Raw genomic sequence first — 13,368 nt, 5'->3', positions numbered from 1 at the left:
TATTTAGATGAATAATATGTAGCATAAGGTCCCCACAGTTGTTAAGACAATCTCATTTAATCAATGCATTTCAGTGAGTGGACGAAATGATGCCTGCATGTGAGTGTAACTAACTCCAGAGAATTCCTGGATTGCCTAGGAGGAGGACTTTTCATACATGCTAACAAAGTCTACTAAAAACATCATTTCACACCCGGGCGGTGGTGGCGCACGCCTTTAATCCCAGCACTCAGGAGGCAGAGGCAGGCGGATCTCTGCGAGTTCGAGGCCAGCCTGGTCTACAATAGCTAGTTCCAGGACAGAAATCAAAAAAAAAGCTACGGAGAAATCCTGTCTCGAAAATGAAAAAAAAAATCATTTCAGCATCTGCTAGGAGAGATGAACCAGCAGTTAAGAGCACTGGCTACTCTTCCAGAGAAACTGGTTTGAGTCCTTCATCTACATTATGGCTCACAACCTTTTATATTTCTATTTCCAGGATTTCTGCTGCCCTCTTCCAGCCTCTGTGGAAATCAGTCACACATTCATATAAAAGAAAGTTCAAAATTTAAAAAAAAACAACTGCAGTGTTATATTACTTATCAGTCAGCTTTTCCCTTAAGCAAATCCAAGGACAGCAAAAAAATAAGCACTCAGATTACAAATAACAAAATAATATCGGAAATCATGGCATAGTCACAAGGCATTTGAAAAATGACACAAAAGAAATATTTGAACATCCTGTGAATTTTTGAGCATTCATTATGATCGTCTAACTTGCCACACAATTTTGTTCATCATCCTGATGTTGGGCTTTTTTTTTGTATATTTCAGTGGAACAGCTCAGTTTCTACATGAGTTTATGCTGATTCTACATCCTAATAATAGCCATGCTTGCCAGATGGAATTTGTTATACTGCTATAATCATTATTCTATATTCTTGCAACAATGTAATATTTATTCTGCTAATCTCAGTGGCAAAGCACAGTGTGATTAAATCATTTGCTCGAGATAGGCTGTGAGTAAACAGAACTGGGAGATGTTAACATCCCTTAGTAATAAATGTCTGAAAACAATCTGTTTATAAAATAAGGATCTACTTTTTATGAATAAATTGTCTTATTGTTTTAGTGCTTATCTCGAAAGCTAAAACATTAAAGAATCTTCTAAGTGTAATTGGTGATGATTTGATCAAGCCACTTCAATGACTGCTCCTGATATTTAAAATAGTAATTTATTAAAATCTTTTTCAGAAGAGTCAAGAATACATAAACAAAGTAACTAGTACTTGCCAAGATTTGTATGTATACCTCAGGATTATAAGAAATAAATCTTTCACTGAGTCAGGAAAAGCCAATGTTATTAGCCTATTCTTTATAATAACATTGCTTTGAGTCTGAGGCAACAATAGCTAGTATGATGCTTACTAACAAGGTATTCCTTTGGGATGTGTGTAAAAAGGCAGACATTATGTCATGCTAGAAACATGATGATGAGAAATCTATCTGTCTTTAGTAGCACAGACATTAGCAAAACTCTCTCAATAGAAGCCAGGAAGACTGTAGGTGGTCACTCCCACTCCTTGAACCTGAGCTATTTATAGAAATATATTTAAAAAAACAACGATCCTCATGAGCTCTAAAGGTTCGGGTCTACAACATTCTAGAATACTTCTAATTTTGCATTTGAACACTTCAGGTGTGATCCACACCACGGCCTGGTAGTAGCTTTGTAGAGAAGGACAGTTCACTTTTCTAAGTCTATATGCTCTTCAACTATAAAATAGGGGCTTTTAACTTTGCGATCCATAACTAAAGTTCTCCACACAAAGGCAAAGTCACTTGGTAGTACTGTTTTTCTAAGGAGATAAATATTAATTATTTGGAAGAATAAATGTCTCAGAGTTAAACCTTCTAAAAGCTATTAAATAGGAATAATAACAACAGCTGCCTCAATGGATGCTAGGAGGAGCAAATGAGATAGTAAAGAACTTCCACATTTCCTTGGTTGTCCCTGCATTAAAAGATGCTCTTCTACATCTCTATCCTGTATCTGAGTAGGTACTAGAACACCTTCTAAATTGTGTTAATCCACAGACAGAGGTCACATGAAAGTGTGAAACACTTTCTGGTATAATGAATTCTATTAAAAAAAACTTGGCTATAAAACATGATTAATTTTGAACATGATTAGTTGACTAAAGTTAAATCTTGGGTCAAGTAGAATTGAGTGCTTACCTCATGAAATAGGCTATATGAATCTGCCTTCTCTTAAATGCATATATTAGGCTAATTTTTAGGAAGTAGGGAAAAGTAATCATAAATATGAAAATGGGTGAGTACCACACTATCAGATCATTTGAGCCTATAGTTGATGATCCAGTTCAATTTGATGAATTCAGAGTTCGGAATTGGGTCAACCTTTATTATAAATATCCATGCTCACTTGTTTTGAAGACATAACTATAGAAGATATTTTAGAATGTCAAGTCAGCTTAAGGTTATTATACTACGTAGCAGGAAACATAAACACAGAAAACAACACCTTTTTCTGAGGATATCATGTGCTCATATGGAAATCAGTACATGAAACACAGGAACACATTCCTGTCTTCAGTGAAAGCACATGACTTTCAGGTAAACTCTGATTTGCTAAGTTAATGACAGATTAGTTGCTATAGAGCATGAAGTTTAAACCTGTGATCGCATCATATGGCTGTAAATTAGAAGGAAAACTGTTGCACCATTGAATAGCAAATAAATGATATTGTGGTCCAGCTCAATAGGAAGTTTAAATAATCTGTGCACACGATACTAATAATTGACTTTCTTGATCCATGTGCAATCTAAAATAAAAATAAAGGGAGAATAAATGAGAACAGTAAACCTTCACTATCTATTGATTCCCTATCATGCGCAAAGACCTGAGTCAATGGACTGCAGTTTCTGTCTTCATTGGAAAGGTTGAATTTTAATGATCACATGGCTGCTGGGATCAATAAAAGTCCCAGCTGTATATTCCCAGAAAAAAAGAACCTCTGGAAATTCATCCACAGATTAACTGACCTAACAAATGTCATGATGGCATTTGCACCCCATGGCCAGAGAGTGCTCTGAGACTTCTTATGAAGTAAGAACTAACTAAAGGCTAATACTCTTCTAATGGGTAGAATTAAACTCGGGTTCACTAATTATTCAGCGGCAGCATTGGCACCGTACTCTTATCCAGTTGCTTGGGTGCCATGGAGTCCCTTGAGGGAGGAATAAAGGAGCATGTACCATGAGATTAGCTAGTTTGTTCACTCTCCCAGCAGCCATGCATAGCTCAGGAATAAGTGCGCCTCACCAGGAAGGACCAAGATCCTAGAGAAGAGATGGTTAGTTCTTGGGTCTGGTGTCAATCTAGTCTACCGGTGGTTCCTTCCTCATACCATGGCATCCCACAACAACCATGGCCTCGCTGTGTCATCTGTGTCATTAAACATCTTCACCACATTCCCATATCACACAAGAGGTGCTGGTGGAAGATTTTTCTATGATGATGCAAGAAAATGAAAAAAAAAACAGGCTAAATAATAATCTATCTAAGCAAGTTCAACATTTCTTAACCTCTGGTCAATGGTACCATCTTATTGTGTGTTGGGAAAAAATTACAGGAATGTCTTTTCAAATTCCATCAAAAATCCATACATGAGCCTAAATAATTTGGGAATGGTGATGAGTATTGGTTACTAAACTCAGTCTGAATGTAGTATCATGAAGAAAAATAAGAAAGTTAAGAAATGGAATGTGTGTAGACTTACGCAACACAAACTGTAACCCCCAACATAAATTTTATACAATTACAAGGCCTAGTATCTCATTTAGTGATCCAAGTTTAATTTGAGAATCAGCTGTAACAACTTGCACAACTCTAAGTAATGAGAAGCAACTTACTCAGGAGCCTGCTATTCAAGAGCCTTATAAGTACACATACTATCAGCAGCATGGTAGCAAGAGGTTTATTTTATAAGTTTTAATCTGCACTGTTGTATTTTCTTCACTTAAAATTTTGTCGATCCATATTTTTATCATTACTCCCAACTATTTAGGAGACAGTTGGCTTCTAATTCATTTCTAAACCATCCGCATGGATCCATTCGAGTTGTGTTTTAGAAGTAAGTGCCAAACATCAATAAATGGCTATACAGGAAATGGGTAGGATCTTTTGTCACAATATTGAGAAAATAATAGTGATAAGAAAGCTTATCTCTTCATCTAAAAATTGTTAACTAAACAAATAGCAGATGCAGGGTATAATTTCAAAAGCGGAAAATGACAAGAGGTACTCTACCTGCTGTAAATCCAGAGTAATTGTCACATAATGGTATTCGACTCCATTCTTGATACTGGGACTCTGCCACCATGTGTTCTTGCCATCGATAGCATTTGTGATCGGATGTCTCTCTGTGGTGTCGGCAGCAGAGGGGGGAAAGAAAAGACCAGATAATGAGTTTATAGCTGTCTCTTTAAAAAAAAAAAAAAGTAAAACCAAGATGTGGAGGTAGACCAAACCTGCAGATAACAATCATTTAAAAAAGCAATTTTTATCTCTGACACATCTCTGTGGTTTCATAGTTTTACACAATATGGCAGGAAATGGTGACATGTCTAGGCTACAGAAGGTACTGAATGCTGACCACCATCTAAAACAGAAAGCCTGGGGGCTGGAGAGATGGCTCAGTGGTTAAGAGAACCGGCTGCTCTTCCAAAGGTCCTGAGTTCAGTTCCCAGCAACCACATGGTAGCTCACAACCATCTGTAATGAGATCTGGCGCCCTCCTCTGGCATGCGGGCATACATGGAGGTAGGGCATTGTATATATAATAAATAAATAAATCTTTAAAAAAATAAATAAAACAGAAAGCCTTAAAGATACTTCCAAAAACAAAGTGCAAAGATATCGTACAGAAATTCAACTAGTGTGCTGATCACTTGATAAAGTAAACTCTCCTGTTGGAAAAAATGCTTGAACATTGCTTGTTCACACACATTTTTTACTTCTGAGATACAAACAATCCAGTATGTATGTGGCTTTAATATAAAATAATACCTTTTCCTGCCTGTGAGATTTTCTTTTGTAACAAGTCTTTAACTTGCCACCTTCCTACCATAATTTAGAACTATACCGTGAGATTCCCCTAACCCTCTTGCCAACATTCACTTGGCCATTCCAGAAAGGAATCGAATGAACATTTGCAATGGCCCATGAAACTCCAATATACTAACCAAGCACAGGCTTTCCCTCCTGAGCTCAATCCAGACAGAACTGTTTGTGGGGTACAAAGAGAGACTGGAGACGAGGAAGGACGTGTGAGCCATTCCTTTAACCATGACTCTTGCATTACAGCTTTTTCCTTCGGAGCCAGGAGCTCTAAGATTCTTCTGCCTTCGAATTCATCACACAGATCTCAGAACAGAAATATCCCCACATATCACAGCCTTGTTACATTTTTGGCTGTGTTGGAAACTTTTCTCATATTTCACAAGTTCTAGATCTTTTCTCTAAATATGCACGGAGCACATCTGGCTGAGGATGGCAAGAGTGGAAGCTGTGTTTCTGTTTCTGTTCTCAATGCTGTCTAAGTCCCTCAGACCTCATGCAGGAGCTACCACATCTGCCCTCTGCAATGTTCACCAAGTGTTGGTGAGATTCTCTGCTGTTGTGGTAAGGCTGTTAATTTGTTTTCAGGCCACCCAGCAGCTCAGACCCAAAATAATCACACAGAAAGCATATTATTTGCAATAATGTTTGGCCAATAGCTTAAGCGTATTTCAGGCTAACTCATATCCTAACCTAACTTAACTCTATTAATTTGTATATCTGTAATTGTGGCTTACCCAGTAAAGTTCCATCCAGCATCTCTCTCCAGCAGGGGCTACATGTCTTCTCTCTGACTCTGCCTCCTTTCTCCCAGCATTTAGTTTAGTTTTCCCCACCTACCTAAGTTCTGCCCTATCAACAGGCCAAGGCAGTTTCTTTATTTGCCAATGGTATTCACAGCCTAGAGAGGGGAATCCCACATCACTCTGCTACCCTGTTATCTTGCTGTTCATTCTGGTATAAGTGTGCACTGCAGTACTAGTCTTGGGGACTTGAACAAAATGAATTGTCTCAGAAAATATTCAGAGTTAAAGTGTGGTAGTTGATTGGGTTCTCAGCCTAACTGGATTTGGAATCAAATAACAGACAACTGCTGACATACCTGTTCAAAACCATGGATGCACATTCCAGTTTTAGCCTAGACAAAAGGAGTTCCAAGAGAAAAACTTTATGTGTTTTGCCTTCACATCTCTCTAGAAAGTTCATCAACTCTGTTGCTGCCTTTACTGCTTTTCTTTGCTCATCTCAGAATCCAGACTTTTCAGGTTTCCAACATGCATGGAAGATCAGTGGCTCTGCAGAAATCCCCCAGGACCTCAACACCATGTTAGGATTGTTGAATGACACAGTTTTTAGAACTGAGCTACTTTGTTCTTAGCTTCTTCCATGTGAAAATAGCCATCGTTGGCCTCTCTGGCCCTTTCTATATATTCATTTGTTCAGCGCTGTTCTACAGAACCCTACACAATCCTTATTTTAAGTTGAAGGAATACCCCTAACGAGTGAACAAATTTTGCCAATATGAGGATCAACCCTATCCTCTTAATTTGTCAGCAGAATCCAAGAGCTCGGACATGTATTCTGTCTGATATGGGAGGAAAGACTACAAGACTTGGGGTATAAAGAGCAGGCATATTTGATGCCAGCTATTTCTTGACTCCACTATTTAGTACTTAACTGACTATGAACAGATCACTTAAATTCCATTTTATGCCTAAAAGATGGATAGTAAAAACTCACCCACAACAGCATATTTTTAGATACTCAACTTCCAAGAGAAATGTAAAATCAGAAAAAAAAATGTGTGTAATATATTTGGGAAGTTAATACAGGAATTCTCCCCTCAGTTTTATAAATAATAGTAATCTTGAGTCTATACCATCATTCAGTGTACCATGAATTCAAAATTTATTCATAAATTAATGGACATTTAGAAACCTACAATTATCTTTAAATAAAACAAGAATATCGAATTAAGTAAAATTTGTTAAATTTATCCTTTTTACTTTTATAAAGACATTGGAGCACTGCATTCATTGCTCTTATTATAATTGATCAGTGAAATCATTTGAGTGGGATCCCTTTCTTCAGGGATCTGCCCACATGTGTTACTACTATGAGGAACATATTTGTATAGTACTGAAATAAATGATAAGCCCGTTAAAAATGTGCATTGTTATGAATCTTGCAGACAAATTAAACCTAATAAAAGTTGAAGATAAAAATATCAGCAACACAATATTTTGTGGTCATGATTATCCCCAGGCAGCAGAGTATGGGATATGTGTGCTCTCAGGACAGTGAAAGAATTATCCTAATATCTCAGAGCCCTGCTACATTTTGGATCTTCTTCCAGGAGAATACTTGGAGCTCACTGCCCACCCAATATAGCTTATTTGACAAGCTCCAAGCAAATGATAGGCCCTGCTTCAAAATCAGAGATGGAGAGTGCCTAAGGACCAACACTCATGGTTAGCCTCTGTCCTTTTCACATGCAACAGGACACATAAACACATGAATATTCAATGCACACATACATGAAAGGATGCTTACTAAATTTGTCATTTTCAGTTAGTAAAAATTTTGATGTTAATTTTATCTATTTGGGTCTTCTATATTATTTTCAACTAAACATGAACTTAGATTCTGATGTTTATATATTCATCTAAACATATAATAAAGGACAGAATGGTAATAAAGCATTGCCACTGGAAATTCAGTGCAGCTCTGGTGCTCCTTGGACTTTACTTTGAACCAAGTCTTATCACATCAGTAGCTCATTGGGATGAGGCATCCTGTTTCAATACCTAAAGTAAAATTGACGAATATATTTAATAATTCATGCCAGTTGAATTCTGTTGGAGTCAGGTACAATGTCACTTTATAAAAACAGCAATCCACTGAAGCACAACTAATTATCAACAAATGTCTCTGGTAGTTGAGCAAATGCAGAAATCAGCACATTAGGAATCAGAGCAGTACATGAAGTCTTATTGTCATTGCCCTTACAGAAAAACAGATATAGAAAATATTCCGACATCTTCCTAATTCTTTTTGCTGTTGTTGTTCTCATGTGTTGAAGCAAAGCACACAGGCAGACATGATTCTAACAGAATTCATAGGTTTTTTGGTAATTGCCAAGAAAATCTGTTTTTCTGAAAATTTTGATATCTGCTACCTCAAGTCAAATTGAAATGAGACTCAGCCAGGAAAAAAGATGAGAATATGTATCAACAACTAGCCATAATTCCCACTTTAATAATCATAATTAATTGCAAATACTGATGACTTGTTGGCGGGAGTTCCTTTATTTAAAAAATATAGAAACATTATTTCCTCAAAAAGGATAAACTATTCAAATCAAAGAAAGAGCCAACTACACTTGAAAACTGGCTGGGGAATCATTATATAATCTTCTCAAACTGTTTGTGTTTTAATTAAGAAAAACAAATTACTAACAGCCAGAAAGTTCATTTCATTTTCTTTGCATGGTGATTAAATGCAGACCTTACGGGTTTATCCTGGAGGGCCCCTGAATTTGTGGAAAGTTTTCATTTGTTACTACAACTTTTACTCAAGTATTTATTGCCAAATTTTTATTCCCGTCATAGTTTATTCTTTCTGTGTTTCCAGAATCAAAATTGATTTTGAAATGTAATGAAGCAGCTCACACTTAAAAATAACACAAAGTAAATGCAGGCTGTGACAAGTTTAAGAGACTCCAAGTGAGCAAACAGAAATCTGAGCTCTCCTCCAATGCACCACGCTTCATTGAAGGAACTAGTTTTGGCTTTGATATGAAAAACTTTGTATGTCTACATCAAAACATGAGTTTCTTTCACTGAGATGCAGGAGACCCCAAACACAGAACCCTAAAGCAGACAGGTGACAGGGGGGATCAGTGACTCTGCCTGACAAGAATGAGTCATCCATTTCTCCAACCAGAGTCTCCACTTAATTCTTTTCCACCCCATACTTGCATCGTTATCACTGTTTCTAGGATAGTAGTCTCTTCCATCTTTCTCTGTTGTGTATAACACATTTACATATTTAAATATATTTGTCTATTTAATATACTTAGACTGCAATATACATCAATTTCATATTTAATAAATTTCATGTAAGCATAATCATAGTGACGTCAACACATTCATCTATCTAATTCTCCTTCTTTTCTATCCTAGTCTAAGCACACAGCTACACAGTCCCACCACATTATGTCCATCATTCACCTACTACCATGTCTGGGATCCTAGGCTTCCATGTCCTAGTGAAAACTGAGAAACCATTCCCTGAATAGATGGTGATTGCTGTCCAACAGAACTCGTTTTCATTCCCCGTGAGTGTACAAGTTATTATCCAAAATTTCATTTACTTTCTGGCTTTTGTCTCAGTTTCCCTACTACTCTGTATTTTTTCTCTACTGTTTTTGCCTTCTCCTTGAGGGTCCGTCCAGACATTTGCTGCTTCTCTTTTTACCCCACTCGGTATCTGCACCACGAATAACACCCTCTTTTCTCTTCACTTGGTATCACATTCTCCTGATTACTTGGCTTGAAATAGTTTTCTTCCTCACCAGCCTTGATTATCCAAAGTAATTTTCTTACCTAGTGAAGCTTCTTCAGGGCTCTGGCATTGGTTCTGGGCTGTTAGCATACCAATCCAGAGGGAGCCAAACCCAAGCTGTGTTTAACACTGCCCAATTCCATGCATACACCAGAGTCACAAAAAGATATGAAAGTTTTTTTGTGGATTCCCTCTATGAAATACCTTAACTTTTCAAAGACCCTGGATTTACAATATCAGTAATATTGTTCATATAAGTGTCCATACATTCATATGTATGGATTTATTATATCCAATTTTTAAATATCTTTAAATTTGATATAAAGTCATTTAGCTACTTCTCTCTCTCTCTCTCTCTCTCTCTCTCTCTCTCTCTTCTTTCCTTCCCTTCTATTAAGAATAGCTCAATTAATCTATTCTCCTTAGTATTTTCCTTAGTATTAAAATATGGCAAAATAATGTTATATATTTGTCCAAACCTATACTGTACACTGCTAAAAGTGAGACCCAATGTAAACTGTGACAGTTGGATGATGATGTGTTGATATAGGTTCAACAGTGTAAATTAGCACTTTAGACAGTGGGGATAATGAAGATTGCAAGGCTATGGAGGAGGCCACACATATGCTGAGGAGGTGGATATTTGTGAAACCTTGATACTTTGTTCTTTATTTAACTGGAAACCTAAAACTGTATTTAAAGACAATGTGTGAATAAAACTGAAAAAATGAGAAAATTGTCTAATTATATTTTCAACATTATCTCAATTACCATTATTACTCTACTAATCTCTTTTCTAGGCAACCAGTATAGATACAGACATATTATTTTCTAAAATGTATCTGTAAGTCAGTCTTCATCTCTAAATTATTTTTAAATAGTTACATTTTATCATACAAATTCTTTACAGGCTAAAGCAAATTATATATAGCCCCCCCCAATATGCCATGTTGTGTCACATTCTCTATATGTGTGCATGACTTACTTTGATAATTCACTTATTCTTCCTCTCACAGCCTCTATTGTGCATGACTCTCTCTTTGTACATAGGTTCTCTAGGCAAGTTCTTAGTGCCTGATCCACTTTTCCTTATTTCCTTATACTTTCTCTAGATTGAAGAATATAATTTTATTTTGTGCTTCTGTTTTGACTATAATACCTGTTCTTATTCTGTGACATAGAGACATGGTTCACAGAGGCCAACAAAAAAGCTTGACATTCATCTCTTTTTGGCCACTCCAATATTGGGTTGGTAGGATCCTTCATTTAAGCTATTAGCAGCTTCCACACTCCACACGTATTGAGACTCTGCTGTCTGAAAATTTCAGTTCTTCCTAACTATTTGTACATCTTTTTACATGGAAGTTTTTCTGTCTTATTCTGAATTATTTTCCTTTCTCAACTTTCTTTACCATCCTCTCATTACTCTTCAGTTCATATTTGACTTAGGCTGCCAGCTTCATCATGGTCTTATCAAGAAAGCCTTTTCTCTATCTTATTCTGATTTATTTTTTTTTACCTTTCTGACCTCTTCTCATCCTCTCCTCACTGATTAACCTCTTTAGTTTATACTTGACCTAGGCTGCCAGCTTCATCATGGTTTCATCAGGCAAGCATTCTCTGATGACTAAATTTATGACCTCTTCTCTCACTTCAGGACATGTGGGCATTAACCCTTGGCTCACTAGTTGAAGACAGGACCATACATTATTCCCCCTTGGATCTCAAGATCAGTACCTAGAAAATAAGTAACCAATGAACAGTCAAATTCCATGTGAATTACCATATCCCCATATTTTGGAGTCAGTCATATTTTTTATCTTAGGTACTGACACAGACTTCAATTAGTGAATTCCCCTTTATTAGTGAACTTGGTGTATGGATGGGATACTTATGCTAAAAATGTTTATAGAAGGACTAAGAGAGACCACTGCTGTAGGAAATCCTTCAGCCAGTAGCCATTAAGTTACCCACCCACTTGGGTGTGGCCTCTTATACTATAAATGCTGATGTCAAACATGTGCTCTCTCTCTCTCTCTCTCTCTCTCTCTCTCTCTCTCTCTCTCTCTCTCTCTTCTGGCTGCTGGATTCAGTTGCTATACCCTGTTATATCAGAGGACTGTGATCTGTGAGTCTACCCCTAAATAAATAACCCTTTATTACACTCAATTATAAGCTAGTGTGGGATTTCTTTTATGTGGGACCTGGCATGACAGAAATCTTCTACAACAAATTGAGGCCCAATGTGTGCCAGTTAAATCCACATAAAACCTGAGAAAGTTTAAAAGTTAGCTTTAGACACAAAAGAACAGAGTTAAGCACAGCTACTTGAAGGTCAACATTTTGCTGATGGCATGCTCCTTTAAGAAAGGTCTTCCTGATTCAGTGGTAACATAAAAAAAAAATCCACACAGTTTTGAAACAGTGGCTTTCCTGGGCCTTGGTGCCAACTCAAACTCTGGCTCTTTCAGGAGGCTGAGCATTTAAATGGGGTTTATTGGCAGCATGCTGCAAGTTACTTGGTGGCAACATGAACCAACTGGTTACCAGAGTGGAGATAATGAGTGTGGCTCCCATGCAGCAGTCTAGAAAGCAGAAAATGGGCTTCCACCTTGTTGAACTGGGCAGAGCAGGCAGGCAGGGCTGTATTTGCCCTAGCAATGCTGCCACTTAGGTTTTTAAGAAGCGCTTAGCATTTTAAGAAAACTTCCAGGTCAGTAAAGAATTACAGATACACAATAAAGATAAAATCAGATGGGGAAAAAAAACCTCTAAATGGGTCACGGTGTTATGTAAATGTACATAGCCTCAGGAGAGAGAAGAAAAAGAATATAGACAGATGAGACAGAGTACAGACAGCAATAGATAAAAAAAAGTAAAGAAAAACAAGCCACATAAAGACAGAATATACACAGGATGTCGGATTATTATATTATGATGTTTTCTTTGAATTTTTTGACTGCAGAGAGACATTTGATTGTGGGAACTGCTATGCTAAACAAACGTATGTTTTAAAGGTTTCTTGACTTCAAAATATGAGTCTAAGGATATTTTGCTTTGGAAAAGAGGATCTTCTTTTGTTTCCGCAGAGAAGAATATATAAAATCTTTCCAGACTAATGTGGTTTGATGAACCAAGACCCCCGAAAGGTTGCTCTGAGCACCCCAAAAATACTTCACCCAACAAAAAGCAGGAAGCAGTTTGGAGAGAACTTTACCCATATTCCAAAATACTGTCATAAATGTTTGTTTACATTTAAAGGGTGATATGCTATAGAGATTTGCATTGGTATGGATCTTGGTTTATCGATACAAATTAATGTCAATTTTGTTATACTGTATATATGTATTTCTGGTCTTGATTAAGTATTGTGTTTGTCCAGATTATTTAAAAATGTAATATATAATTAATAAATATAGGTTAATAGAGAATTATCTATAATAGTCAATCTTGTAGTCAGTTAGGTTTTCTAGATATCCAGAGATGTATTTTGGATGAATAGACATCCTTCAAATCTTTCAAAGACTAAAGAATATGGCATTTAAAATATTTTAAAAACTTGGGACTCTTCAAGATAACAAAACACATTTGCTCCTGGCAGCACCAATTATTTCAAGAGGATTATGGGCATCAAAGAGGCTCCTTGTGGATTTTGCTAGTCATTTGGGCAAGAAACTGCT

The 13,368-nt window shown here is 36.8% G+C and overlaps 1 protein-coding gene across 1 annotated transcript in view; it reads right to left on the bottom strand.

Annotated features, from left to right (window-relative positions):
- Lama2 (laminin subunit alpha 2) overlaps nucleotides 1-13,368 on the bottom strand; it is a 586,091-nt gene that overhangs the window by 433,487 nt on the left and 139,236 nt on the right. Inside the window, exon 3 of the mRNA XM_050138074.1 lies at nucleotides 4,313-4,425. Coding sequence (XP_049994031.1) covers nucleotides 4,313-4,425 — 113 coding nt within the window. The remainder of the gene's footprint in view (nucleotides 1-4,312; nucleotides 4,426-13,368) is intronic.

Source organism: Alexandromys fortis, unplaced genomic scaffold (genome assembly GCF_014885135.2).
Source record: "Alexandromys fortis isolate MF-2015 unplaced genomic scaffold, M_Fortis_MF-2015_v1.1 scaffold_14, whole genome shotgun sequence".
Lineage (NCBI taxonomy): Eukaryota > Metazoa > Chordata > Mammalia > Rodentia > Cricetidae > Alexandromys > Alexandromys fortis.
The sequence above is the reverse complement of the archived record's forward strand: the minus strand, read 5'-3'. Positions and strand labels throughout refer to the sequence as shown.